The 24,867-nt window shown below is 47.4% G+C and overlaps 1 protein-coding gene across 2 annotated transcripts; it reads right to left on the bottom strand.

Moving 5' to 3' along the window:
- Positions 1 to 3,178: 3,178 nt before the first annotated feature.
- JSRP1 (junctional sarcoplasmic reticulum protein 1) lies at positions 3,179 to 24,653 on the bottom strand. Of its 2 annotated transcripts, none has more exons than XM_053372504.1 (7): positions 24,475 to 24,653; positions 16,653 to 16,776; positions 15,400 to 15,446; positions 9,825 to 10,173; positions 8,485 to 8,637; positions 5,797 to 5,876; positions 3,179 to 4,474 (listed from the first exon to the last, which is right to left on the bottom strand). In XM_053372504.1, the coding sequence occupies exons 2-7, from the start codon at positions 16,753 to 16,755 to the stop codon at positions 3,920 to 3,922; spliced, it is 1,287 nt and encodes a 428-aa protein (XP_053228479.1). In that variant the 5' UTR covers positions 16,756 to 16,776; positions 24,475 to 24,653; the 3' UTR covers positions 3,179 to 3,919. The 2 variants fall into 2 exon arrangements, with proteins under 2 accessions (XP_053228479.1, XP_053228478.1); XM_053372503.1 differs by lacking the exon at positions 24,475 to 24,653 and adding an exon at positions 24,115 to 24,460.
- Positions 24,654 to 24,867: the final 214 nt, after the last annotated feature.

The raw sequence follows: 24,867 nt of genomic DNA, 5'->3' as shown, positions 1-24,867 counted from the left end.
CTCACCATTGACTTCACCCTCCTCCCACCGTTGACATCACCCTCCTCCCACCGTTGACTTCACCCTCCTCCCACCGTTGACATCACCCTCCTTCGCTCACCAGTGACTTCACCCTCCTCCCACCGTTGACATCACCCTCCTTCGCTCACCATTGACTTCACCCTCCTCCCACCGTTGACATCACCCTCCTTCGCTCACCATTGACTTCACCCACCTTCGCACACCATTGACTTCACACTCCTTCGCTCACCATTGACTTCACCCTGCTCCCACCGCTGACATCACCCTCCTTTGCTCACCATTGACTTCACCCTCCTCCCACCGTTGACATCACCCTCCTTCGCTCACCATTGACATCACCCTCCTCCCACCATTGACTTCACCCTCCTCCCACCGTTGACATCACCCTCCTTCGCTCACCATTGACTTCACCCTCCTCCCACCGTTGACATCACCCTCCTTCGCTCACCATTGACTTCACCCTCCTCCCACCGTTGACATCACCCTCCTTCGCTCACCATTGACATCACCCTCCTCCCACCATTGACTTCACCCTCCTCCCACCGTTGAGATCACCCTCCTTCGCTCACCATTGACTTCACCCACCTTCGCTCACCGTTGACTTCACCCTCCTCCCACCGTTGACATCACCCTCCTTCGCTCACCATTGACTTCACCCACCTTCGCTCACCGTTGACTTCACCCTCCTCCCACTGCTGACATCACCCACCTTCGCTCACCAGTGACTTCACCCTCCTCCCACCGTTGACTTCACCCTCCTCCCACCGTTGACATCACCCTCCTTCGCTCACCATTGACTTCACCCTCCTCCCACTGCTGACATCACCCACCTTCGCTCACCATTGACATCACCCTCCTCCCACCGTTGACTTCACCCTCCTCCCACCATTGACATCACCCTCCTTCGCTCACCATTGACTTCACCCTCCTCCCACCGTTGACATCACCCTCCTTCGCTCACCATTGACTTCACCCTCCTCCCACCGCTGACCAGGACTGCTGTATCTCCTCTTGTTCCTTAGACCAAGCTAATAATTCTGGTCCCACGCTGATGACACCCTCTCATGCGTAGTCAGCCTACCTCCAGTTTCTCTTGCTTTGCATAATTTATTCTGCATTTGCATATATATCTGATGGTGCTGGGATGATTAAATCTGTTGGATATTGGGTTTTTTTTAAAAAAAATTGACAGTGTGTGGCATTTCTTTTCCAGAAGCAGACTGTGCTTGGTTTTGCTCTGTTCTTTAAATTGATATAGTTTCTTTGCAGAGTAATCAAAGAATTGCGGAGTTGGAAGGGATCCCCAAGGGTCATCTAGCCCAACCCCCCACAATGCAGGAGAGTGCTGCTTGCAGGTTGCCCAGAGGCATCCGGTTGCGTTGCTGCTGTTAAAAGAATGCTGGGTGGGACAGACCAAAGTCTAGTCCATCAGGGCTCTTCTGGACCCTACAAAATGTGACCAAGGCCATGCCTCTGAGCATGTGCAAAGTGCTTTCCCTTTCCTGTGCTGCCACCACCAGAACCCCACCAGCAGCATCTAAGAAACAGCATTGCCTTTAAAGCCCTAAACGGCCTTGGTCCAGTATACCTGAAGGAGCGCCTCCACCTCCATCATTCTGCCCGGACGCTGAGGTCCAGCGCTGAGGGCCTTCTGCCAGTTCCCTCCCTGCAAGAAGCAAAGCTACAGGGAACCAGGCAGAGGGCCTTCTCAGTGGTGGCTCCCGCCCTGTGGAACACCCTCCCACCAGATGTCAAAGAGATAAACAACTACCTGACATTTAGAAGACAGCTCTGTTCAGGGAAGTTTTTAATGTGTGACATTTTAATATATTTTTAATTTTTGTTGGAAGCTGCCCAGATGGGCAGGGTACAAATAACAAATTATTATTATTATTATTATTATTATTATTATTATTATTATTAAGAATGCTTAGAAGAGGCATCCCCTTCTGAGAGCAAGCCATGCCTCTTTTTGGAACCTTCCTGTTATTGCTGGACTCGAACCCCTATCAGCTCTGGACACAAATTATGGGAGCTGAATCCCAGCAAGATTTGGCAACCATATATGTTCCTCTCCCCTGTTCCAAGAGGCGGCAAGGAAGAGATGAGAGCATGCCTCTGTTTTTAAGAGGCATTCCACTCTGAGAGTGGGGAACCCCTCTTCTCAAATCAGGGATGGGGGAAAACCTGTATCCATCCAGATATAGTGGTGCCTCGCAAAACAAAAAACTCGCAAGATGAAAGAGTTTTCCATTTTTGAGTCGTTCCGCAAGACGAATTTCCCTATGGGCTTGCTTTGCAAGAAGAAAGCCCATAGGGAAATCTCCGGGGACCTCTTTTAAAATGCTGGCCATCGGGAGCAAAGACTTTCGCCCACCGCCGGCCTTCAGAAGAGGTCCTGGACCTCTTCTGAAGGCCGGTGGGGGGCAAAAGTCTTTGCTCCCCCCCGCCTGCCTTCCCGGGACAGCGGAGACTTCTCCGCTGTCCCGGTGCGATCTTAAAATGCTGGCGGGTGGCAGCGAAGCCCTCCTGTCCCCGGAGCTTGCGGGGCGGGAGGTGGGGAGAAGGGTTTTTCTTCCCACCGCCAGCCTTCAGAACAGCCTTCAGAAGGCTGGCGGTGGGAAGAAAAGCCCTTGTGTCCCCCCCCCGCCTTCAGAAGAGGTTGGGGGACAGACTGTCCCCGGACCTGGTCTGAAGGCGGTTTCCATAGGAACGCATTGATTGATTTTCAATGCATTCCTATGGGAAACGGTGCTTCGCAAGACGAAAAACTCGCAAGAAGAAAAAACTTGCGGAACGAATTAATTTCGTCTTGCGAGGCACCAGTGTACTGGATTCCTCTATTTCAGGCATCTCCAAAGTCAACAACTTCAATACTTCAACCCTAAGAGAACGTCAACAACTTTGGTTGGCCCTCATGCGTGTTCACTTCACCAAATCTGGCCCTTTTTGAAAAAAGTTTGGACACCGCTGCTCTATTTGGAAGAGTCCTGGTAGCAGAACATGTCTCTTCCGAACAGAGCAGCGTTTGGGAAATCTGTGCCCCTTCAGGTGCCCTTAAGTTCCACCTCCCAGCAGCCCCAGAAGGCAGAACTGCCCAGTGGCCAGAGATCCTCAGGGGATCGTCACTGCGTGGAAGAAAAAGAAGTGTCTATCCTACATGTCTGAAACTTTTATTTAACCGATGTATTATAAACAGATTTAAGCCAAAGGGGTGGGGAGAAAAGAGAAGAGTTCTTTTAAGGGGGAAAAATCGAGAAAATTGGCTGGAGAATAAAAGGTGGGAGCTGAATTTAAGACTGCAAACACGATGGAGAGGAATCAGGATTCACACCACCTCTGAAAACTGCTTTGTGACAAAGGAGGAATGGATGGTTCAATCTGTCTTTTTTTCCAGGCACTGATGTATGGGGTGTGGATGTGTGAGCCAACCCCACTGCTTAGGGGGCGATATCTCAAGGTTTCGGGGGGGGGGGGTCTTCCATCTACCAAAGCAGCAGAGTCTAGCACAAAGGCCTCACCGTCCGTCACAAGCCGGTTTAGCAAACACTGCAACTTCTCCTTGCCGTTGCGGGGCGCCTCCCCCTGCCCCGTTATTGGGAGGGAGGCGTGAACACCCCAAAAAAGAGAGAAGAAAATGGGGGTGGGGTGGGAGAGGCTTTCTTGAGGTCAGAGGGATCTCCTGGGCTGGGCAGACAAGTCCTTGGCCGTGGCCCAAGATCCCTCTGCAGGTGGCAGGGCCTCGGTATTACATGTCTGGGAAGTGGGGCCAAGGGGAAGTTTGTGAGACGCAAGCAAGCGGGTCTCGCACTGCTCCAGAGTTGCCTGGGCCCCTGCGCCCGCCTGTTCGAGGGGGCAGGGGGTGTTTGGGAGCGCTGCTTCCCACGGCGGAGGGGTCTCAGTCGTGCCGCCTGGCAGGCTTCTGCAGGGGGAAGAGCGGGCGCTGCACCCGCAAGGGCTTCCGGCCTCTCTGCTCGTGGGCCTTGTGGTCCCGCTCTTTCCCACGGTCGCGCCCGTCCTTGGGGCGCCCCTTCCCTTCCTCCTGCTTGTGGGCCTTGGCTTCGGGTTTGGGCTGTCGGCTCCTCCTCTCCTCGCGCTGCTCTTTCCGCTTCCCCTCCCGCAGAGGCCGCTTGCTGCGAACAGGCTCCTCTTCCTCTTCCTCCTCCTCCTCCTCTTCCTCTAGGTCCTTGCGACCTTTCTGGGACTTCTCCTTGGAGACCCTCTCTCTCCGGGTAGCTTTCTCCGGCCTTTTCCTCTGCTTGACTTTAGCTCCTCCCCCTCCCTCCTCTGGCTCCTCCTCCTCTTCCTCTGGCTCCTCCTCCTCTTCAGTGGGCTCCTCCTCTTCGACTTCGAGGCTTTCCTCTTCCTCCTCCTCCTCCTCCTCCTCCTCAATGTCAGGTGGTTCGTCCATGTCCGACCAGTTCAGCCACCTCTCATAAAACCAGAGTTCTTCCTGGAGTGGGAAGAAAACACACAAACAAACACAACGGGTGTCACCAAAAACAGCCTCTGGACATTGTGGGACCACAACTCCGGCGGTTCGAATCCCCGCGGCGGGGTGAGCTCCCGTCTTTCGGTCCCAGCTCCTGCCCAACTAGCAGTTCGAAAGCACTCTTAAGTGCAAGTAGATAAATAGGTACCGCTTTATAGCGGGAAGGTAAACGGCGTTTCCGTGTGCTGCGCTGGTGCCGGCTCGCCAGAGCAGCTTCGTCACGCTGGCCACGTGAGCCGGAAGTGTCTGCGGACAGCGCTGGCTCCCGGCCTCTTAAGTGAGATGAGCGCACAACCCTAGAGTCGGACACGACTGGCCCGTACGGGGAGGGGTACCTTTACCTTTAAAGGGACCCCTGACCATTAGGTCCAGTCGTGGCCGACTCTGGGGTTGCGGCGCTCATCTCGCTTTATTGGCCGGAGCGGTACCTATTTATCTACTTGCACTTTGACGTGCTTTCGAACTGCTAGGTTGGCAGGAGCAGGGACCGAGCAACAGGAGCTCACCCCGTCGTGGGGATTCGAACCGCTGACCTTCTGATCAGCAAGCCCTAGGCTCTGTGGTTTAACCCACAGCGCCACGAAAAAGCTATTATTCTGCCTCAAATACTGCTTTAATGGCTTGAGGCCACAAAGTATTCTATACATTTGATAAATAAATGCATTTGTTAAATAAAGAAATGCATAAACGCCTTGCGGGACATCTCTGGGAGAATAAACAGAGCAGCGGAGTCCCTAAGGCTTGAGTGTCTCCTTCGGGCAACTCCTTCAGCCAAGCTGGTGCCAAAGGTCTTCCACTGCTCTCCTTTGGACCCTGTCAGTGAGGATGAGAGAGGGGTCTTGTCTGGGCAGCCCAGGACCCCCAGACGCACTGCCCAGGATTGCGCCCCAGGGAGGGCATTGCAGTTCTGCTCACACAGCAGTTTGACCACCCCTGGATGCCAATAATAATAATAATAATAATAATAATAATAATAATAATATTACCCCACTCATCTGGCTGGGTTTCCCCAGCTACTCTGGAAGGCTCCCAACAGAGTTAAAAACACAATAAAACATCAAAACAACATCAGCAACAACAACTTTAATCTGGAGGGCATCAGCTTTTCCCACCCCCCGCTCCAGGATGAAGCATTCTCCTTAGAAGTAGCAGTAATAGAAGGGCAGTTTGCAGTGGGTGGGGCCCCAATTCAGCATCCTCTGCCATGGATGGACACAACCTGCTTTGCTGGAATTGGGCATATTTTCCTGCTTTCCATCCACCCATTTGTCATCTCGACTCACCGCTTCCCCAACGCTGCCGTCTTGAGATGTCCAAGCGCTCAACTCGGCCTCAAGGATTTCCCCACCGTAGTCGACAATGTCTGTGGGAAAGGAGAGGTGACCTTTGATGTGCTCCAATACCAAAAAGCAGGTGCACTTTTTTTGCGGATGTTGCAAATCTGGGAATTGCCTACATCCTCCATCTCTAAGATCCTAGTCCGAGCTGCTTCGCAGCTGAAGCAACATCTCCCTTTTAGCCCCAAGCACCAGCCTTCCTGAATTAGGGGGAAATGGGGATTGATCCTAGCCAGTGGCGGCTGGTGCACTTTGGGACTGGTTGGAGGGAAGGCAGGGAGCCCAACAGCAGGTGGCGCCAGAGACAACCGCAGGAAGAACCCACTGATTCTGGCTGGCAGGTGGAGCTGGATGAGAGTTTGAGAACTGCCACCCATGGGCCCGTGGGAAGCTACTCAGAGAAGGGTGTTGATCAGGCCTGCTTGGATCAGGGCCAGGCTGAGAGCCAGGAAGGAGTGGAGCTTGCAGATCCTACTCTGAGTTGCTTCCTTGCTGAAGCAACGTCTCCCACCGCGCTCCATGCTCCAGCCTTCCTGGACCCAGAGCCAGTGTTAGAAACACAGATATAACCTAGGTGCCAAATGGCTCCTTGAACCAGGGTTATAGTCGCCAAAACGGAATGTCTACTTTGGGGGCAAAGTCTTATTTTTCAAATGATGGACTGACTGTGATTGATTCTCGGTTCAGATGACAACCTTGAGCCCAGTTAAGAGCTTTGAGAACTTAGAAAAGTCACTTTGCCCAGTTCACATATCTATTGGCCTATTCCGACTCCTTTTTCTTAATGGAGACACAGACCATTCATAACGCAGGAATATTCTTCCCAACTCTGAGCAGGGCAGTGGGGAAAGCCAAGACAAGCGACGACAATTCACTAAAATGCTCTTCACGGCTCCTGCTCAGGCTGCACAGAAAAAGCAATTTGGTTCCTGAAATTCATTCTGATTGTGCGGATAAAATATAATGGATTGAATTCTACAGGATGGGACCTTAGTGTGTGAAAACAGGCCCGATCCAAGGATCCCCGGATGGTGGAGACGTCAGGCACCATCCTGGCACCCAGGAATCTTCACCTGGTCGCAAGTGGTTGATATCCAGGTGCAAAACGTGCCTGGCGCCTGGCTAATTTCAAACCCTGCCTGGAGGGAATCCTCTGGAGAAGAAGAGCCTTCTGTTCTTGACTGGCCAAGCAAGGCAGACACCTGGAACAAATTCTACTCAGAGTAGCACCCCCTCCCCCCCCCGAAATTAATAGATCTGAGACAGTGGTTCCCAAACCACTTCCTTGCCTCAAAAAAAATTAATGCCCAGAGCCTGCTACCTTATACAGTGGACATTCGGGTTGCGAATGTGATCCGTGCGGGATGCATGTTCGCAACCCACAGCATTTGCGACCTGCGCTATTTAGCACTTCTGTGCATGCGCGACCGCCAAAACCCGGAAGTAACGTGTTCTGGTACTTCCAGGTTTCGGTGGTCCGTAACCCGAAAAAACGCAACCTGAAGCAGCTGTAACCCGAGATATGACTGTAAAAGTGTTATTCAGAATGGATTTGAGTCCAGATTTTCACTTTCTGAAATATGGCAACGCTATCCAGTGTCCCCTTGATGCCCCCTCGCTTCTTAGCTCCCACCTAGGTAATCCCAACATCCCCCCCCCCCAGGGGACAGTACCACCCACTCTGAGGCAAAATAGAATAATAGAATCATAGGGTTGGAAGGGACCCCTGAGGGTCATCCAGTCCAACCCCTTGCAGTGCAGGAATATGCAGCTGTCCCTTGCAGGGATCGAACCTGCAACCTTGGCATTATCAGCACCACACTCTAATCATACTCTGAATATGACTAACATCAGGTACAAGGCAGAATTTGTGCTTTTTTTTTTGAACCATGAGGACAAGAAATTTGCGGTTTGGCTGCAACTTGGATAGGACCCCGAGCCCTTTTACTCCTGTGTCCCACTCAACAAATGTGGGGTTTTCCTAACTGCAAAAGGGGGTCCCTGAACAGAAGGAGCTCACTACCCAAGTGGATAGCTCAGCTGCTTGGAGAGTGGTGCTGATAACCCAAGGCTGCAGGTTCGATCCCTGCCTGGGACAGCTGCCTATTCCTGCCTTGCAGGGGGTTGGACTAGAATTCAGGGATCAGCAAACTTTTTCAGCAGGGGGCCAGTCCACCGTCCCTCAGACCTTGTGGGGGGCCAGACTATATTTTGAAGAAAAAAAAGAAGGAACAAATTCCTATGCCCCACAAATAACCCAGAGGTGCATTTTGAATAAAAGCACACATTCTACTCATGTAAAAACACACTGATTCCCAAACCATCCACGGGTCGGATTGAGAAGGCAATTGGGCCAGATCCAGCCCCTGGGCCTTAGTTTGCCTACCCATGGGCTAGATCAGGCTTTCTCAACCTGCGGGTCCCCATATGTTGTTGAACTACAACTCCCATCACCCCTAGCTAGCAAGGCCAGAGCTCAGGGATGATGGGAGTTGTAGTCCAAAACATCTGGGGACCCAAGGTTGAGAACTGCTGGACTAGATGATCCTCACAGTGCCTTCCAACTCTACAATTCCATGATTCTGTGTTCCAGTAAGCAGCTGGTCCTATCCTGAAACCGCTCTTCTCCCTTACCTTGAACCACCTGGCAGCTGACACTGAGGAGGGCGAGGCAGGAGGCGACCACGAGGCATTTGTTCAGGGTCAGGCCCTCCCAAGGGAGTGTGTCCTTTGTTGGCCCTGCAGTGCGGGCCTCTGCTTTCCTCTTAGCCGGGACAGTCTTTGTGGCTTCCAGGAGAGAACAGAGAGAGGGAGAGAGTTGGGCACACTGGACCTCCTGCTGTGACCCAAAGGCTGTTTTTGGTGGGTCCATCGGGGGGGACATTCAGTGTTAAGACACACATCATGATTTGCGATATTTTGCTAGGCCAAAAAATTATGAAACCAATATCACACTATGGACTTTGAACTAGTTTTGGACGATATATTGATATAATAAAGGTAAAGGTACCCCTGACCATTAGGTCCAGTCTTGGCCGACTCTGGGGTTGCGGTGCTCATCTCGCTTTATTGGCTGAGGGAGTCGGCGTACAGCTTCCGGGTCATGTGGCCAGCATGACTAAGCCGCTTCTGGCAAACCAGAGCAGCACATGGAAACGCCGTTTACCTTCCCTCCAGAGCGGTACCTATTTATCTACTTGCACTTTGAGGTGCTTTCGAACTGCTAGGTTGGCAGGAGCTGGGACCAAGCAACGGGAGCTCACCTCGTCGTGGGGATTCGAACTGCCGACCTTCTGATCGGCAAGCCCTAGGCTCTGTGGTTTAACCCACAGCGCCACCCGTGTCCCTTATATTGATATTTTACCCAGCCCTAATGAGCACAAGTGCCGCCTTGTTTGTGTTCCCTGTTGCTCATCTCCCTTGTCCCCCACCCCTCTTAGTTTTTCCCCGCCCTCCAAACCAAGAAAGCTGTCTGGACAGGCACACACACATGCTACAAGGAGGAAAGGACCTTGAGGACTAGCCTCTTACTGTAGTTTTAAGGAAAAGGCCACAATGCAGGAGTAGAACAGCTGCTCTGAATGCAGAATGTCCTGGGTTCAATCCTCAGTGTCTCCCAGTAAGGCTGGGAATGTCCCCTGTCTGATATCCTGGAGAGAGGCTTCTGAGTTTAAATTGGCTCAGGACCATGAAGGAAAGTCCCAAAATCTCCAGGTGGGTTCAGAAAGATTCCATTGTCTGAAACCCGGGAAAACCGCTGCCAGTCAGAGTAGGCAGCCCTGAGCTACATGGAATAATGGTCCGACTCGGTCTAAGGAAGCTTCCTATGCTGCTAAAGTGAAGGTTGGAAACCCACCCTCCTGCCCCCTGGCCTGGATCCAAATCCAGCCCCCAAGTCCCTGCAATTTCTGCCTTTACAAGTAGGAAGCAATGCTGTCGTCACGCGTGCATCCGGCCCCAAGGAAACCGCATACCTGCTGGAGCTGCAGGCCGCACTTTCTCTGCCGGCTTCTCTGCCCGTGCCGTCTTCTCAACACGGGGCGCCTTCTCCGATCGGGGAACCTTCTCAGCCACCTTATCCATCCCGGAGTTTTTTTCTGCTCGGGGTGCTCTCTCCACCACCCTTTCAGCCCGCAGGACTTTTTCCGCCACTTGCTCAGCTCGGGGCTGTTTTGCGGGGACCTTCTCGGGAGCTGGGGGCTCCTCCGCTTCCAGCGACGGCTCGGGAAGCGTGGAGGAAGCTGCTTCTCCGATGCTGTCCACGAACTCATCGAGGTCTTGCTCGACCACGTGAAGCCTGTCTACATCCTTCCTCTCTATACCCTGAAATGGGAGGAATTCTAGTGGTTTATTTCATCTGAACACTGAAGAGGCCCTCTAAGCAGTTTTCTAAAATAATACATACTATGGGCTCATAGAATCATAGAGTTGGAAGGGACCCCAAAGGTCATCCAGCCCAACCCCCTGCAATGCAGGAATCACAGCTAAACCATCCATGACAGCTGCTCATCCAGCTTCTGCTTAAAAACCTCCAAGGAAAGATAGTCCAGCACCTCCTTTTCACTGTCAAACAGCTCTTACCATCATAAATTTTTGTTTAGTCGGAATCTCCTTTCTTGTAACTTGAAGCCATGGGTTCGAGTCCTACCTTCCAGAGCAGGAGAAAACAAGCTTGCTCCATCCTCCATGTTACAGCCCTTGAGCTATTGGAAGATGGCTATCCTATCTCCTCTCTGTCTCCTCTTTTTCAGGCTGAACACACCCAGCTCCTTCAACCGTTCCTCACAAGGCTTGGTTTCCTTAATCATCTTGGTTGCCCACCTCTGCACACCTTTCGGCTTTGTCAACATCTTTTTAAAATTGTGGTGCCCAGAATTGGACACACTAGTAAGCTGATTTCTTCCCCAGAAATCAATGCGTATGACTCTTCATTATTTTCAATAGTTGCATCCCATGTTAGACAACTGGGGGGGGACACACAGGAGCTCCCCATTCCTGATCTAGGTAAAGGTAAAGGGACCCCTGACCATTAGGTCCAGTCGTGGCCGACTCTGGGGTTGCGGCGCTCATCTCGCTTTACTGGCCGAGGGAGCCGGCGTACAGCTTCCGGGTCATGTGGCCAGCAGGACTAAGCCGCTTCTGGCGAACCAGAGCAGCGCACGGAAACGCCGTTTACCTTCCCGCCGGAGTGGTACCTATTTATTTACTTGCACTTTGACGTACTTTCGAACTGCTAGGTTGGCAGGAGCAGGGACCGAGCAACAGGAGCTCACCCTGTCGCGGGGATTCGAACCGCCGACCTTCTGATCAGCAAGCCCTAGGCTCTGTGGTTTAACCCACAGCACCACCCGCGTCCCATCCATTCCTGATCTAGGAAGTAGCATTTCTCTGCTGCATGGAGGAAATGGAACAATGCCTCTATTCCAAAGAGGCCTTCTCTAAAGAGAGGGGAATGCATCTTCTTCTTCCATCAGGGATGGGGAAACCTGTCTCCCTGTTGCTGTTTTCTGACTCCCACATGGTTCTCTCCCCCCCCCCATTTTACCCTCACAACGCCCCTGCCAGGTAGGTTAAGGTGAGTGGCCCAAGGCCCACAAGCAAATGGATGAGCATGGGGTGGTGGGATTCGAATCCTGGTCTCCCCATCTCTAAACCAACCACTGCATTTCACTACAGGGATAACAATTTCTGGCGCTTTGAAGTGTTTGTCGATGCCTCGTGTTGCTAAAAGTCAGAGAGAGATTTCCAGGCGGGACTTGGGGAGAAGATCAAGAGCAATCTCCTTTCAATTTCAAGGATGCTGTTATGAAGGTTCACGGCTCTGTAGAAGAAATTACACAATAGCAGCCTTTGTGTGTGTGTGTGTCCGTTTGATTGGAATTTCAGGGTCCTTGGCTGCTGTTTTCAGCTTGCCTCAGATAAGATGCTCGGCATTGTGGGTTGTGCAACTTGGGGAGCGGGAATTTGGTTGTCTTAACACACACACACACACACACACACGGGAGAATGCTCTTCTGTTTGATTCTTGCTAATTCTGTCTGATTCTTCTGTTTGATTCTGTTTGATTCTTGTTCACTCCCCCCCCAATAATCTTTATTAATTTTTTCCAAATATCTTAAGCACAATACAGCCTAACAATATTATTCTCCTTTTAACCTATATCTTATCCGAATTAACTTCCCTCCACCCCTCCTCTGGCTTCTCTGCATTGCTCTTACTTAAGCGTGATTCTATAAATGTCTCTAATTCCTTAATAAATTTTTGTATCATACTTTAGACATACATTCCTTATTATATTACAGCATTACATCTTGTGGTCTAACCAAATGTTTACAATAAACGTTACGAGTTTTATTTCAGTCCTGTGAGTGCATTTATTTATGTACGGTTTTCTCTAAGCGTACCATAAATTTGGACCATTCTTTTTGGAATCTCTCCATCATCCTGCTATCGGATTCTTGCAGTTAGGTAAAGGGTAAAGGGACCCCTGACCATTAGGTCCAGTCATGGCTGACTCTGGGGTTGCAGCACTGATCTCGCTTTATTGGCCGAGGCCGGCGTACAGCTTCTGGGTCATGTGGCCAGCATGACTAAGCCGCTTCTGGCGAACCAGAGCAGTGCACGGAAACACTGTTTACCTTCCCGCCAGAGCGGTACCTATTTATCTACTGGCACTTTGATGTGCTTTCGAACTGCTAGGTGGGCAGGAGCAGGGACCGAGCAACAGGAGCTCACCCCGTCGCGGGGATTCGAACCGCTGACCTTCTGATCGGCAAGTCCTAGGCTCTGTGGTTTAGACCACAGCGCCACCTGTGCCACAGCGCCACCCGTGAAACCTTGCTATTTCTGCATACTCTTGATTCTTGCTTTGGGGCTTTCCAGGATGCTAGACTAGAGGGGGTCAGTGGCCTGATCCACCAGGCTTCTGTGTGTGTTATACGGGGTTGACTAAGGACATCATAGACTCATTGAGTTGGAAGGTACCCTGATGATCATCTAGCCCAACCCCTTGCAATTCAGGAATATTTTGCCTCATATGGGACTTGAACCCACCACCCTAAGATTAAGAGTTTCATGCTCTTATCAACTGAGCTACTGAGAGTTTGGGGAAAGGGCTGTAGCTAATTGGGAATGCACATCATTTGCATTCAGAGCTGGCACAAGGCAGCATTCTTAGTTTTGAAATAAAAAAATTAAGGTCTTATATATATAATAAATGTTCATAAATGTACCAAGCAAACACGTACATAAATATATAAACCACATGTCTGAAGCAGCACAGGAAAACATCCATGGAACCATTTTGACTCCCAAATTAACCAAATGATTTCTCTGCAAGGTCAAGGAAAATGGAAAAGCCTCTTGTCTTTTCCTTCACAAATCCTGTCTTAAGGGTATGTCTGTGTATGAATAGGGTGAGCCTGCGACCTGGCTCAGGAACTAAGTATTTATCATTACAAAAGACTGCGCAGGCTTCCCAGGGTATCCAATCAAGTGAGCATTAACAGGTAACCTGCCAGACAGGAGGTAAACAACGCACTCATATTTCTGCTGTAGACCACCCCTTTCTGTGATGTAGGTATGATGTGTCTGGGGATGGTCTTGGACTCCAGGGTGGGCAATTTAAAATGTCTATATAAGGGCGGGCACACATTGGTTCGGGGTCCTCCTCCTTTCCTGCATGTGAGGGGAGCACCCTGTTGCAACAGTTCAATAAAGATCAGGCTTACGAGCTGCTTTGCTTCTCAATATTCTCTGGTTGGCCTCTGTTCTTTTCTCTGACCGATGGAGAACCTGCAAAGGACTCTATATGGGCTCTTGTGTCCCCCATAAGGGAATAAGGGCAGATTTTCATTTATTACAGTTTCCTACTTAAAGCCGGTTCCTTGAGGACTAGAATCTTGCTCTATCCCAGGAACAGCTGCAAGGAGGGAGGAGGGAGGACAAGGTTCAAAAATCAGCCCAGCCACAAACTGGCTGCCTGAGCTGCTCAGCAGGACAGCTTGTCCTTAGGCAGAGACTGGTGAGCTCACGCAGGAACAATGTTGGGACAGGCTGCCAAGCGTGAGTCTCTCCTCTCGAGGGACAGGAGGGATTCTGTTTTCTCATTATTATCATCATTATTCCATCTATTAATTGCTTCCTATGAAGTTGGTGCTGGGAATCTCTTTGAAGGGGTTCGTAGGAAGCAATTAATAAATGAAATGATGATGATAAGGGGTGATATGATAGCCATGTTCAAATATAGAAAAGGATGTCACATAGAGGAGGGAGAAAGGTTGTTTTCTGCTGCTCCAGAGAAGCGGACACGGAGCAATGGATCCAAACTACAAGAAGGAGACTCCACCACACTCCTTGGCAGCAAATTCCACGGTCAAACAGCTCTTACTGTCAGGAAGTTCTTCCTAATGTTTAGGTGGAATCTTCTTTCCTGCAGTTTGGATCCATTGCTCCGTGTCCGCTTCTCTGGAGCAGCAGAAAACAACCTTTCTCCCTCCTCTATGTGCCTAACAATTCTCAGCACCCTTAACAAAATATAGTTCCTAACTTTTGTAAAAAACAACAACCCAGAAGCCTTTTTAATTAGGTATTTTAGGTCAAGACATACCAAAAGAAATGAGGACTTTATTTATGTATGCCACTACAGCAGCAAGAATGTTGATTGCACAAAATGGGAAGACTGGAGAAATACCAGCTAAAGAACAATGGCAAGAGAAGTTGATGAACTATGCAGAACTGGCAAAAAACGACAGAAAGACTAAGAGAAAAACACAACAGGCTTTGAAAAAGATTGGGAACCATTCATATTATATTTGCAGAAACAAAGAAAAGCAGTAGACGATGGCAGGATTTAAATAAACATCCACATTATCAGCATCAGAAAATGTTCAGAAGATAGTGAAATGGGATGGTGTATTTAATTTTATTTTTATGTTTTTAGGTTTGATGTTATGTTATTAACAATTTTTTCTTTTGAGAGATAGCAAAGTGGGTGAACATAGAAACAAACCAGAAGCAGAAGTTGGGGGAAGCCTTGGACGGGAGGGAGGGAGGAATATATAGTAAATGTTAAGAAGTTGAGATGTATGTCATGAATGAAAAATTAAAATTAAAATTAAAATTAAAATTAAAATTAAAATTAAAATTAAAAAAATTAAAATTAAAATTAAAATTAAAATTAAAATTAAAATTAAAATTAAAATTAAAAAAAATTAAAATTAAAATTAAAATTAAAATTAAAATTAAAATTAAAATTAAAATTAAAATTAAAATTAAAATTAAAAACTACAGTTTCCAGGATCCTTTGGAGGAATAATAATAATAATAATAAATTTTTATTTATATCCCGCCTGCCCCAGCCAAAGCCGGGCTCAGAGCGGCTAACAGCATTAAAATGATACAACATTCTAAAATAATAATAAAATTTTATTTAAGTCGCAACTGTTAAAGCGGCAGAAATGCTGCTTTCAATGTGAGGTGTGGATGTGGGCCAAGAGAGGACTTGGAAAGCAAGGGTCTTAAAGCATTGCCACACGCAGTCGTACTTACGTTTGGGGTGCTGTTGATCTCTTCTTTACTTACTGGTATTGCGGCATCTGTTAAAGAAACACACACCAATTAGCATCACTTTAATGGTGGGACTTGGGTGGCGCTGTGGGTTAAACCACAGAGCCTAGGACTTGCCAATCAGAAGGTTGGCTGTTCGAATCCCCGCGACGGGGTGAGCTCCCGTTGCTCGGTCCCTGCTCCTGCCAAGCTAGCAGTTCAAAAGCATGTCAACGTGCAAGTAGATAAATAGGTACCGCTCCAGCGGGAAGGTAAACGGCGTTTCCGTGCGCTGCTCTGGTTCGCCAGAAGCGGCTTAGTCCTGCTGGCCACATGACCTGGAAGCTGTACGCCGGCTCCCTTGGCCAATAAAGCAAGATGAGCGCCGCAACCCCAGAGTCGGTCACGACTGAACCTAATGGTCAGGGGTCCCTTTACCTTTACTTAATGGTGGGAACCAGCGCTGAGATGATGGGGGAGACGATGATCATGGCCAGGTGAGGAGACCCAGCAGCCTCATCTTCTGTTCTCATGGTGTTATGTACTGAGTTGAATAGGATTCAAAATGCAGCAGTCTGATTGGTCCTAGAACAGTAGGATCTAGAATGCAGCAGTCTGATTGGTCCTAGAACAGTAGGATCCAGAATGCAGCAGTCTGATTGGTCCTAGAACATTGGATCCAGAATGCAGCAGTCTGATTGGTCCTAGAACAATAGGATCCAGAATGCAGCAGTCTGATTGGTCCTAGGATCCAGAACACAGCAGTCTGATTGGTCCTAGAACAATAGGATCCAGAACACAGCAGTCTGATTGGTCCTAGAACAGTAGGATCCAGAATGCAGCAGTCTGATTGGTCCTAGAACAATAGGATCCAGAATGCAGCAGTCTGATTGGTCCACAGGAGCCACCCAATCCAACTCCAGGTGGAAGTGAATCCGCAACCTGATTGGCCTACAGGAGAATCCCGTAATTAGCCAATCACGTGGGGCCCATTGTGTAAATAATGTATATAAAGCAGACATTCTGGGGGAACTTCCATTCCTCCTCACCACTATGAGCTGAATAAAGAGCATGAAATCCACTCTCAACTCCGAGTAGATTTCACTGGCGACGAAGGTGGGATTTGAACCCACCTGTGCATAGTATATTTCACATGTTCTTCTGAAAGGGCGTAAGTTGCTTAGATTCCCTAAGCCATGCTCATATCCCCGCATTGCAGGGTCCCTTCCAACTCTACAATTCTATCATTAAAATACCTTCTTTTATCTCCTCCTTCAATGGCTTCTGGACCGGAGGCTCTTTCAAAGAATCTGGAGACTCCTCGCTCCGCTCCAGGATCTCGCAGGGACCCGTCGCCATGTCGTCGCTGAGGAACCCTTGCTAAACGCAACAGGAGAAACGAGGCAGAGATCTGTTGTCAGCATCCCGACCAGGTTAAGTCACGAAACAAGCAGAAGTGACCAGAGCCGTGCGAATCCCAGCTGGACTGCAACTTTTGCTCGCACTGTCTCTGAATAACTCTCAGCACCCTTAAGCTACAGGATTCATTGGGGCGGGGAGTTGAAACATGGCTCTTTAAAGTGCTCCAAGGCTTTTCTGTGTATATATATATGTGTGTATATATATATAAATTTTTTAACAACCAAATTATCAATCAATATATCCATTTACATCCCCCACTTTTTATCCCCTCCCCGGACTTCCCTCAGCTCCTCTCTCGGGTTCCTTTGCACATATTATCCTCTGCATATTGTAACCTAGTACATATCATTGCCTTATTTATCATATATTCAACAAATAAATTTGTGGATGTTTATTCAAAACCTGCCAAGGACTCCAAACCATTTTGTTGTCTTTTTAAATAATTTGTGAAAAATTCCCATTCTTCCTTGAATAATAATAATAATAATAATAATAATAATAATAATAATTTATTTGTACCCCGCCTATCTTGCTGGGTCAACCCAGCCACACTGGGCGGCTCCCAACAAAGATTAAAAATACATTAAAATCTTGAAGTCATGATTGTCCTTGTCACACAGTTTATATGTCAGCTTGGCCAGTTCCGCATAGCTCATTAGTCTTTCTTGCCACTGTTCTTTTGTTGGAATTTCCTCGTTCTTCCATTTTTGTGTTAACAAGACTCTTGCCGCTGTTGTAGCATACATATTTTTTTTTTCTTGGCAGGTCTAAGGCTGTTTTCAATGCATAGTGCAGAGGGGACCTTTATTGATCCACTGTGTGTGTGTCTGGAGGCGGTTGGAGGATGGATGGCGGCTAATGGACAGAGATTACTGTTTTGGGGGGACAGGAGGCGGGCAGGTGTGGGGGACTCCTTGGTCCTGAATGGGGTAACTGTGCTCTGGAAGGGCCTGAAAATCTCTTCAAAAGCGAAATACTTGGGTATTCGGATCACCCCCAAGAACATAAACTTATTTCAGGATAATTACACCAAAACTTGGTTAGAGATTAGAAAAAACTTGGTAATCTGGAGGAAACTAAAATTAACATTTCTGGGTAGGATTTCCATTATAAAGATGAATGTGCTTCCAAAATTAATCTTTTTATTTCAAATGATTCCGATACCGGGTGAAGCAGGTTGTCTGAAGATATGGCAAAGAGAAATTTCCAAATTCCTGTGGGAAGGGAAGAAACCTAGGATTAAACACCTGATCTTAATAGACATAAAAGAGAGAGGAGGCTTTTCCCTACCCGACCTAAAACTTTACTACGAGGCTGCCTGTTTCACCTGGCTAAAAGATTGGTGCACGTTGCAGGATCCGGACCTCCTGGACCTGGAAGGTTTTGACAACCGTTGGGGATGGCACGCCTACCTGATATATGGAAAAGCGAAAATTCATAAAAATTTTACCAACCATATAACAAGAAAGTCACTCTTTGCTGTATGGGAAAAATATAAAGACCTGATGGAGCCTAAAGTCCCGTGGTAGACTTCTCCAGTAGAAGCCATAGCAGTAAAACAGAAAAATACTCAGGAAAGCTGGCCAACATATAAAATACTTCTAAAAAATGAGGATAACCAAATAAAATTTAAAAACTTTGAGGAAATAAGAGAACACATTTCAGACTGGTTCCAATACCATCAGTTATTTCAAAAATTTAAATCTGACAAACAAAAGGGGTTCTCAGCAGAAATTTCCCGATTCGAATCTGATCTTGTAAATTCTAAAAGAAAAACTCTTTCCAAAACTTACCGACTGTCCAGTCAAGGAGGAGGAGGTAACAGTGGCAATGGTGAGGTGGTCCCAGGATTTTGGCCATTCAATAACCATGGCCCAATGGGAAAATTTATGGAAGATCAATTGGAAATTCACAAACTGTTACACGATTAGAGAGAACTTTCAAAAAATGCAACATCGATGGTATCTAACACCATGGAAACTTTCAAAAATGTATAAAAATGTGTCAAGTAATTGTTGGAGATGCGGAGACTCAGGAACGTTCTTCCATATGTGGTGGATATGTAGGAAAATACAGGTATTCTGGGAGAGCATACATGCAGAACTGCAAAAAATGCTAAAGATCTCTTTCAATAAAAAACCAGAGGCCTACCTCCTGGGAATAACAGATTTGGATATTCCACAAAAGAGGAAGGGTATCTTTTTATATGCGACGGCGGCAGCAAGAGTTTTGATCGCAGCAAAATGGAAGAGTAATGAAATCCCCTCTATACAAGATTGGATCCAAAAGCTGACAGAATATGCCGAATTAGATGGTTTATCAGAAAAAATAAAGAATAAATCAAAACAGGAATTTGTTTCTAAATGGGAGGTTTTCAAAGATATCTGAAAAATAAATATAGTAGCTTAAATTCTGTTGCAGCATTCGAGGAACTTCAGTGATAGTTGCTAGGTAGATAGAAGAAATTAGATTTATTGAGAATAAGTTTAATTATGAAAAAAATGTGTATTGGCAATAAGTAATATGAATTTGAAATATGGAATAGACGGGAAGTTGGGTCTTTAGTGTTAAGACCAATAGATGTTTTATTGTTTGCCAAGAAAATTATGTGTCTATGTTTATTTTTGTAATTTGTGTGTAATTTGGTATTTGTGGGTTTTTTTGTGTTTTTTTTTCTTGTTGTATAAATAAATATATAAAAAAAGAAGAAGGACCAGATGCGCAGCCTGAGGGTCATTTTGGACTCACAGCTGTCCATGGAGGCGCAGATCAATTCTGTGTCCAGGGCGGCTGTCTACCAGCACCATCTGAGACCCTACCTGCCTGCTCCCTGTCTCGCCAGAGTGGTGCATGCTCTAGTTATCTCCCGCTTGGACTACTGCAATGCGCTCTCCGTGGGGCTGCCTTTGAAGGTGACCCGGAAACTGCAACTAATCCAGAACGCGGCAGCCAGACTGGTGACTGGGAGGGGCCGCCGGGATCATATAACACTGGTCCTAAAGGTCCCTATTTTCATCCAAGAAATGTTGGAGTGTATGGGGTTAGCGACCCCCGAGCCAAGGAGATAAGCAACTGTACAACATTTAGGAGATGTCTGATGGCAGCCCTGGATAGGGAAGGTTTTTTTTTTAATGTTTAATGTTTTATTATAATGTTTTTGTATATGCTGGAAGCCACCCAGAGTGGCTGGGGCAAATAATAAAATTATTATTATTAAGGCTCCTGTCTCGAAAGTGGAGAATTGGTTCTAAGCCTAGGAGATTCCCTTTTTTAAAATACCGAGTTCTGTTGGAGGGGTGGGGTGGCTGCAGGTGGGCGGGGGGTGGGGGTGGTGTAAGTAATATCCCCGGGCCTTAAACGGCAGTCCAGTTTCCACCCCACCTCTCCTGCAAGATGCCACAGGCTTCATTCACACTCGGATATGTCAAACCAGAGCCTTGGCTGTGCAGTCATCGTCAAAAACCCCATGGCAGCCTTCTAAGAATAGGGATCTGAAACCCAGCACGCTGGACCCTGTCCAGCCTGCAAAACGAGCAGCCCCATTTCCCCGTCCCGTTCACAGCCCAAGCAGGTGTTCGGAGACGCAAGAGGAGCCTCGCCAGCCTCCTCCCTAGGTGCAGTGGGAAAGAGTGTGTCGGATTAGGCACCTGGGAGACCCGGGTTCGAATTCTGACCATGTCTCAGCCACAAGCTCACTGGGTGTGGCTGCTTGTTCCTTTTTTAATAAACTGATTTACTAACAACAACAACAACGTGCAAAAAAAAGACAAGCAGTCAAAAGATTTTAAACCTTAAAGCGCCACAGCCCAGAAAGACAAAAGAACAACAACAACGTGCAAAAAAAGACAAGCAATCAAAAGATTTTAAACATACAGCGCAGCTCCAAAGGGAGAATAAAGGGTCAACTCATACAAACATAGAATTATAGAATTGTAGGGTTGAAAGGATCATTCAGTCCAACCCCCTGCAATGCAATGTAGGAATATGCAGTTGTCTCATACAGGAATCGAACTTGCAACCTTGCTGTTATCAGCACCACGCTCTAGCCCACTGAGCTGCCCTTTACAAATAATAAAGATTCATTAAAAAATCAAAGCATTCTCCAGCTGCGGGCTTCATCACTATTGAGAATACAGGTTCTAATAAATATCTTAAGTAAGCCAGATGTTTGCATATACTGGTGGCATAAAATCGTGGCATATACAGTGCTACCTCGGGTTAAGAACTTAATTCATTCTGAAGGTCCGTTCTTAACCTGAAACTGTTCTTAACCTGAAGCACCACTTTAGCTAATGGGGCCTCCCGCTGCCGTCGCACCGCCGGAGCTCGATTTCTGTTCTCATCCTGAAGCAAAGTTCTTAACCCGAGGTACTATTTCTGGGTTAGCGGAGTCTGTAACCTGAAGCGTCTGTAACCTGAAGAGTCTGTAACCCGAGGTACCACTGTATTACAAAAAAATACTTTGTGTTTACGAGATATTTTTTGGAGAAGGGCAATTCCCAAACAATCCAGCGACCCATTCCAACAATCCAAATGATTTATTATCAATTATTATGATTACTGATTGCATTTATATGCCCCCTTTTTCTCCAAGAATTTCAAGGTGGTACACATGGTTGTTCCCTTCACAACAGGGTAAGTTAGTCTGGGAGGCAGTGACTGGCTCCCAAAGGATTCAAACTCAGGCCTCCCGTGTCCTAGTCTGTTGTCCCTCTCATCTTAGCCTACTCCACAGGGTGGTTGTGTGAGAATGAAACACGAAGGGGTGAAGATTCTGCATGGTGCTTTGAGCAGCCTGGCAAAAGGGCAATACAGTGGTACCTCGGGTTACATACGCTTCAGGTTACAGACTCCGCTAATCCAGAAATAGTGCTTCAGGTTAAGAACTTTGCTTCAGGATGAGAACAGAAATCGTGCTCCGGCGGCGCGGTGGCAGCAGGAGGCCCCATTAGCTAAAGTGGTGCTTCAGGTTAAGAACAGTTTCAGGTTAAGTACGGACCTTCGGAACGAAGTAAGAACCGTATTTTTCGCTCTAGTTTTTGGAGGAGGAAAACAAGAAAAAAAATATTTTGAATCCCAGAAGCCAGAACAGCAAGAGGGATTGCTGCGCAGTGAAAGCAGCAATCCCTCTTGCTGTTCTGGCTTCTGGGATAGCTGTGCAGCCTGCATTCGCTCCATGAGACGCACACACATTTCCCCTTACTTTTTAGGAGGGAAAAAGGGAGTGTTATAGAGCAAAAAATCCGGTACTTAACCTGAGGTACCACTGTAAAGAAATTAAGAAAACCGGAGGTGTGAAGGCTTTCAGCTTGTGGGACGGACATAATTTCTGAGCTGCCTTCTGCTGAGTCCCATGGCTGCCCCATTGAACGGGGAGCAAACTTGCTTTCTCCGGTTCTGGAGGGTGGGACTTGAATCTTCGGCTTAAAGTTAGAAGAAATGAGATTCCGACTCTATGATTATATGACTCTGTAAATCAGAGCGCTCTTCCAGTCTAGCTCAGCATCATCTACGGGGCTCTCTAAGATTTCAAGGTGGGCACCCGTCCCCAGCTCTGCCGGGAGGAGCCGGGGATTCAACCTGCCACCTTCTGCATGCCAAACAGGTGTCCAACAACTGCGTTATGGTCTTTCCTCTTAAAAAACAAAAAGCGGTGCAAGACTCCAGTCCTCAATCAAACCACATTCTTATGCTACTTATTTAAACTGAATATTCATTTAATTGAATCTGTGCCGCAGGTGATTCCACAGCTGAGGAGCAGACAGTCAGAATCTCACTGTGCTCCTGACTGGGGAGGCCCAATATGGCCCATGGAGCCCACTCTGTTATTATTATTATTACTATTATTACTATTGTTGTTGTTATCTGCCCATCTGACTGGGTTGCCCCAGCCACTCAGGGTGGCTTCCAGCAAAACATAAAAACACCACAAGACATCAAACATTAAAAACTTCCTTATTTATGTGTACAACGACAGCAGCAAGAGATGGGAAGAAGAGGAGGTTGCAACAAAGGGAGACTGGCTTTTGAAAACGATGGCGTTTGCGGAGCTGGCAAGATTAACAGCAAAGATTAGAGACCAAAATGAGGATAAATTCCTTGAGGACGGGAGAGCTGTTACTGAGTATTTAAAGAACTACAGTACCACGTGGAGATGGAAACGCAAGCAGGATTTGAAATATGAGCATCAGAATTAATTATTGGTTAGCAGAAAGCAATTTATCCTATTTTTGTAGGAGAAATGTTGGAGAAATGTCCCTTTGCTAGACTATGTAAAGCACATTTCTACACACACACACCAATAATCCTGTTAACTGTAGCTTACTCCTCACAGAAGTGCTTAGGTTCCCAGCAAACGTACCGTTTTTTTCCATGTATAAGACTAGGTTTTTTTTAACCGAAAAATTCTGTTTAAAATTGGGGCTCGTCTTATACACAGGTAGTGCTGAGGGGGTGTTTTCTTAATTTGGAGTACCCAAAAATAGGGGATGTCTTATACATGGGGGGCATCTTATACACGGAAAAATACGGTAACTAATCAGAGTTCTCAATATTCTTTGGTCTGGGTGTGAGTGTGTGTACACACACGTGTGCTTTCAATGATCTTGGTATCTGCGCAAGCTAAAAACTCCCTCCAAATCCTTCCGTTTTTAACCTATTTGCTCTTATTACATGGTTTTTCAGGATCAAGCTTTTGAATGTTGTAAAACACCCTGACTCCCTCACCTTGAACCCAGCACCTCTCAGGTGGGTGCCATTACCATTATAAGAGAACAAGGGCGAGTTCTGGCACCTCTCTCTAGCTATTGACCATTATTATTATTATTATTATTATTATTATTATTATTATTATTATCATCATCATCATTATCCACCCTTCATCCTAAGGTCCTAGGAGCGTTACAGCAATTACAACGCAACTTTAAATATTAGAACACAACATTAAAAGCAATTGGAAACAATTCAACATTGCAGAAGTAAGTCCTAAAAATACACCCCTCAAGCAGGTTGGAGAGGTGAGCATTCCTCAACATTTGCCAAAAGCTGTATAACGAAGGTGCCAGATGTTCGCAAATCACCTCAAGGCATAGGTAAAAGGCGATGGTGTTGATCAATCTATTAATTTCATTGACCCAGTAATCAATAACCACTGGTTTGGCAGTGGGCAGAAGTTAATACACTCTTTGCCTGTATCTTCCCAACGTCGATGGTTACTGGGCCAGGAACACGTCGAGGTTAGTCTGCTTCAGAAAATGGAAATAATAATAATAGAGTGCAATCTATAGTTATAGATACCTTGCCAGCTTCATGCCTGCATTCAATTTCTCAGATGGGGAGCAGCCTTCGCCGCAGCTCCCAGGGAGCTGGTGTGGGGCTTTTGCGTCGACGGCTGCTGACTCAACATCAAAGCGTCACCCAAAAATAGTTTCCTTCCCCATCCCGGGCGACCTGTGGAAGGCGGCCCAGCTGGAATCTAGCCACAGAGGCTGATCACAAGCCAGCGAAAGGGGAAACTGAATCTCTGGGAGATCTAGGCAGGCTGGCCGAAAGTTCGTGGGATTGTTGCAAGCAGACACACAGACAGACGTGGTTCAGAAACCAGAAGCTGAGAGTGCCAAGACGCAGACAGACAGACAGACGGCATGCAGTTCATACCCAGGTCCTTTAAATCCGGCCGTCTGGCCTTCAGATTGTCGCCTGGATCAATCCTGCCCTCTCTCTCTCTGTGTGTGTGTGTCTCTCTGCACAGCTGAAATATACAGCGACAGGTGTCCTTCCCTTCCAAGGAAAATTCCAGCCAATGACGGGGACTTTGCCGCAGTTTCGTTTTTCGAAAGGCAAGGGGCTTTGCCCTGGTGGGTGGGGAAGACATGCCCTCCAACATTTCTCCAATGAAAATCGGGATGTCAACAAGAAGAAGAAGAAGAAGAAGAAGAAGAAGAAGAAGAAGAAGAAGAAGTCGTCAATCTGGGCGCCTTCCAACACATTCTAAAACATAATACGTAAACATTAAACATTAAAAATCTTCCTTCTACAGGGCTGTCTTCA

Source organism: Podarcis raffonei, chromosome 18 (assembly GCF_027172205.1).
Source record: "Podarcis raffonei isolate rPodRaf1 chromosome 18, rPodRaf1.pri, whole genome shotgun sequence".
Lineage (NCBI taxonomy): Eukaryota > Metazoa > Chordata > Lepidosauria > Squamata > Lacertidae > Podarcis > Podarcis raffonei.
Note: the sequence above shows the minus strand (reverse complement) of the source record. Positions and strands in the feature narration are given on the sequence as shown.

Bases quoted from the DNA above. Each gene is read 5' to 3' on its own strand.
- JSRP1 (XM_053372504.1), bottom strand. From the start codon at position 16,755: ATGGCGACGGGTCCCTGCGAGATCCTGGAGCGGAGCGAGGAGTCTCCA. The intron at 15,447-16,652 runs GTATTTTAATGA...TTTCTTTAACAG, and splicing joins GAAGGAGGAGATAAAAGAAG to ATGCCGCAATACCAGTAAGT. The intron at 8,638-9,824 runs GTATGCGGTTTC...CTCTCCTGGAAG, and splicing joins GCGGCCTGCAGCTCCAGCAG to CCACAAAGACTGTCCCGGCT.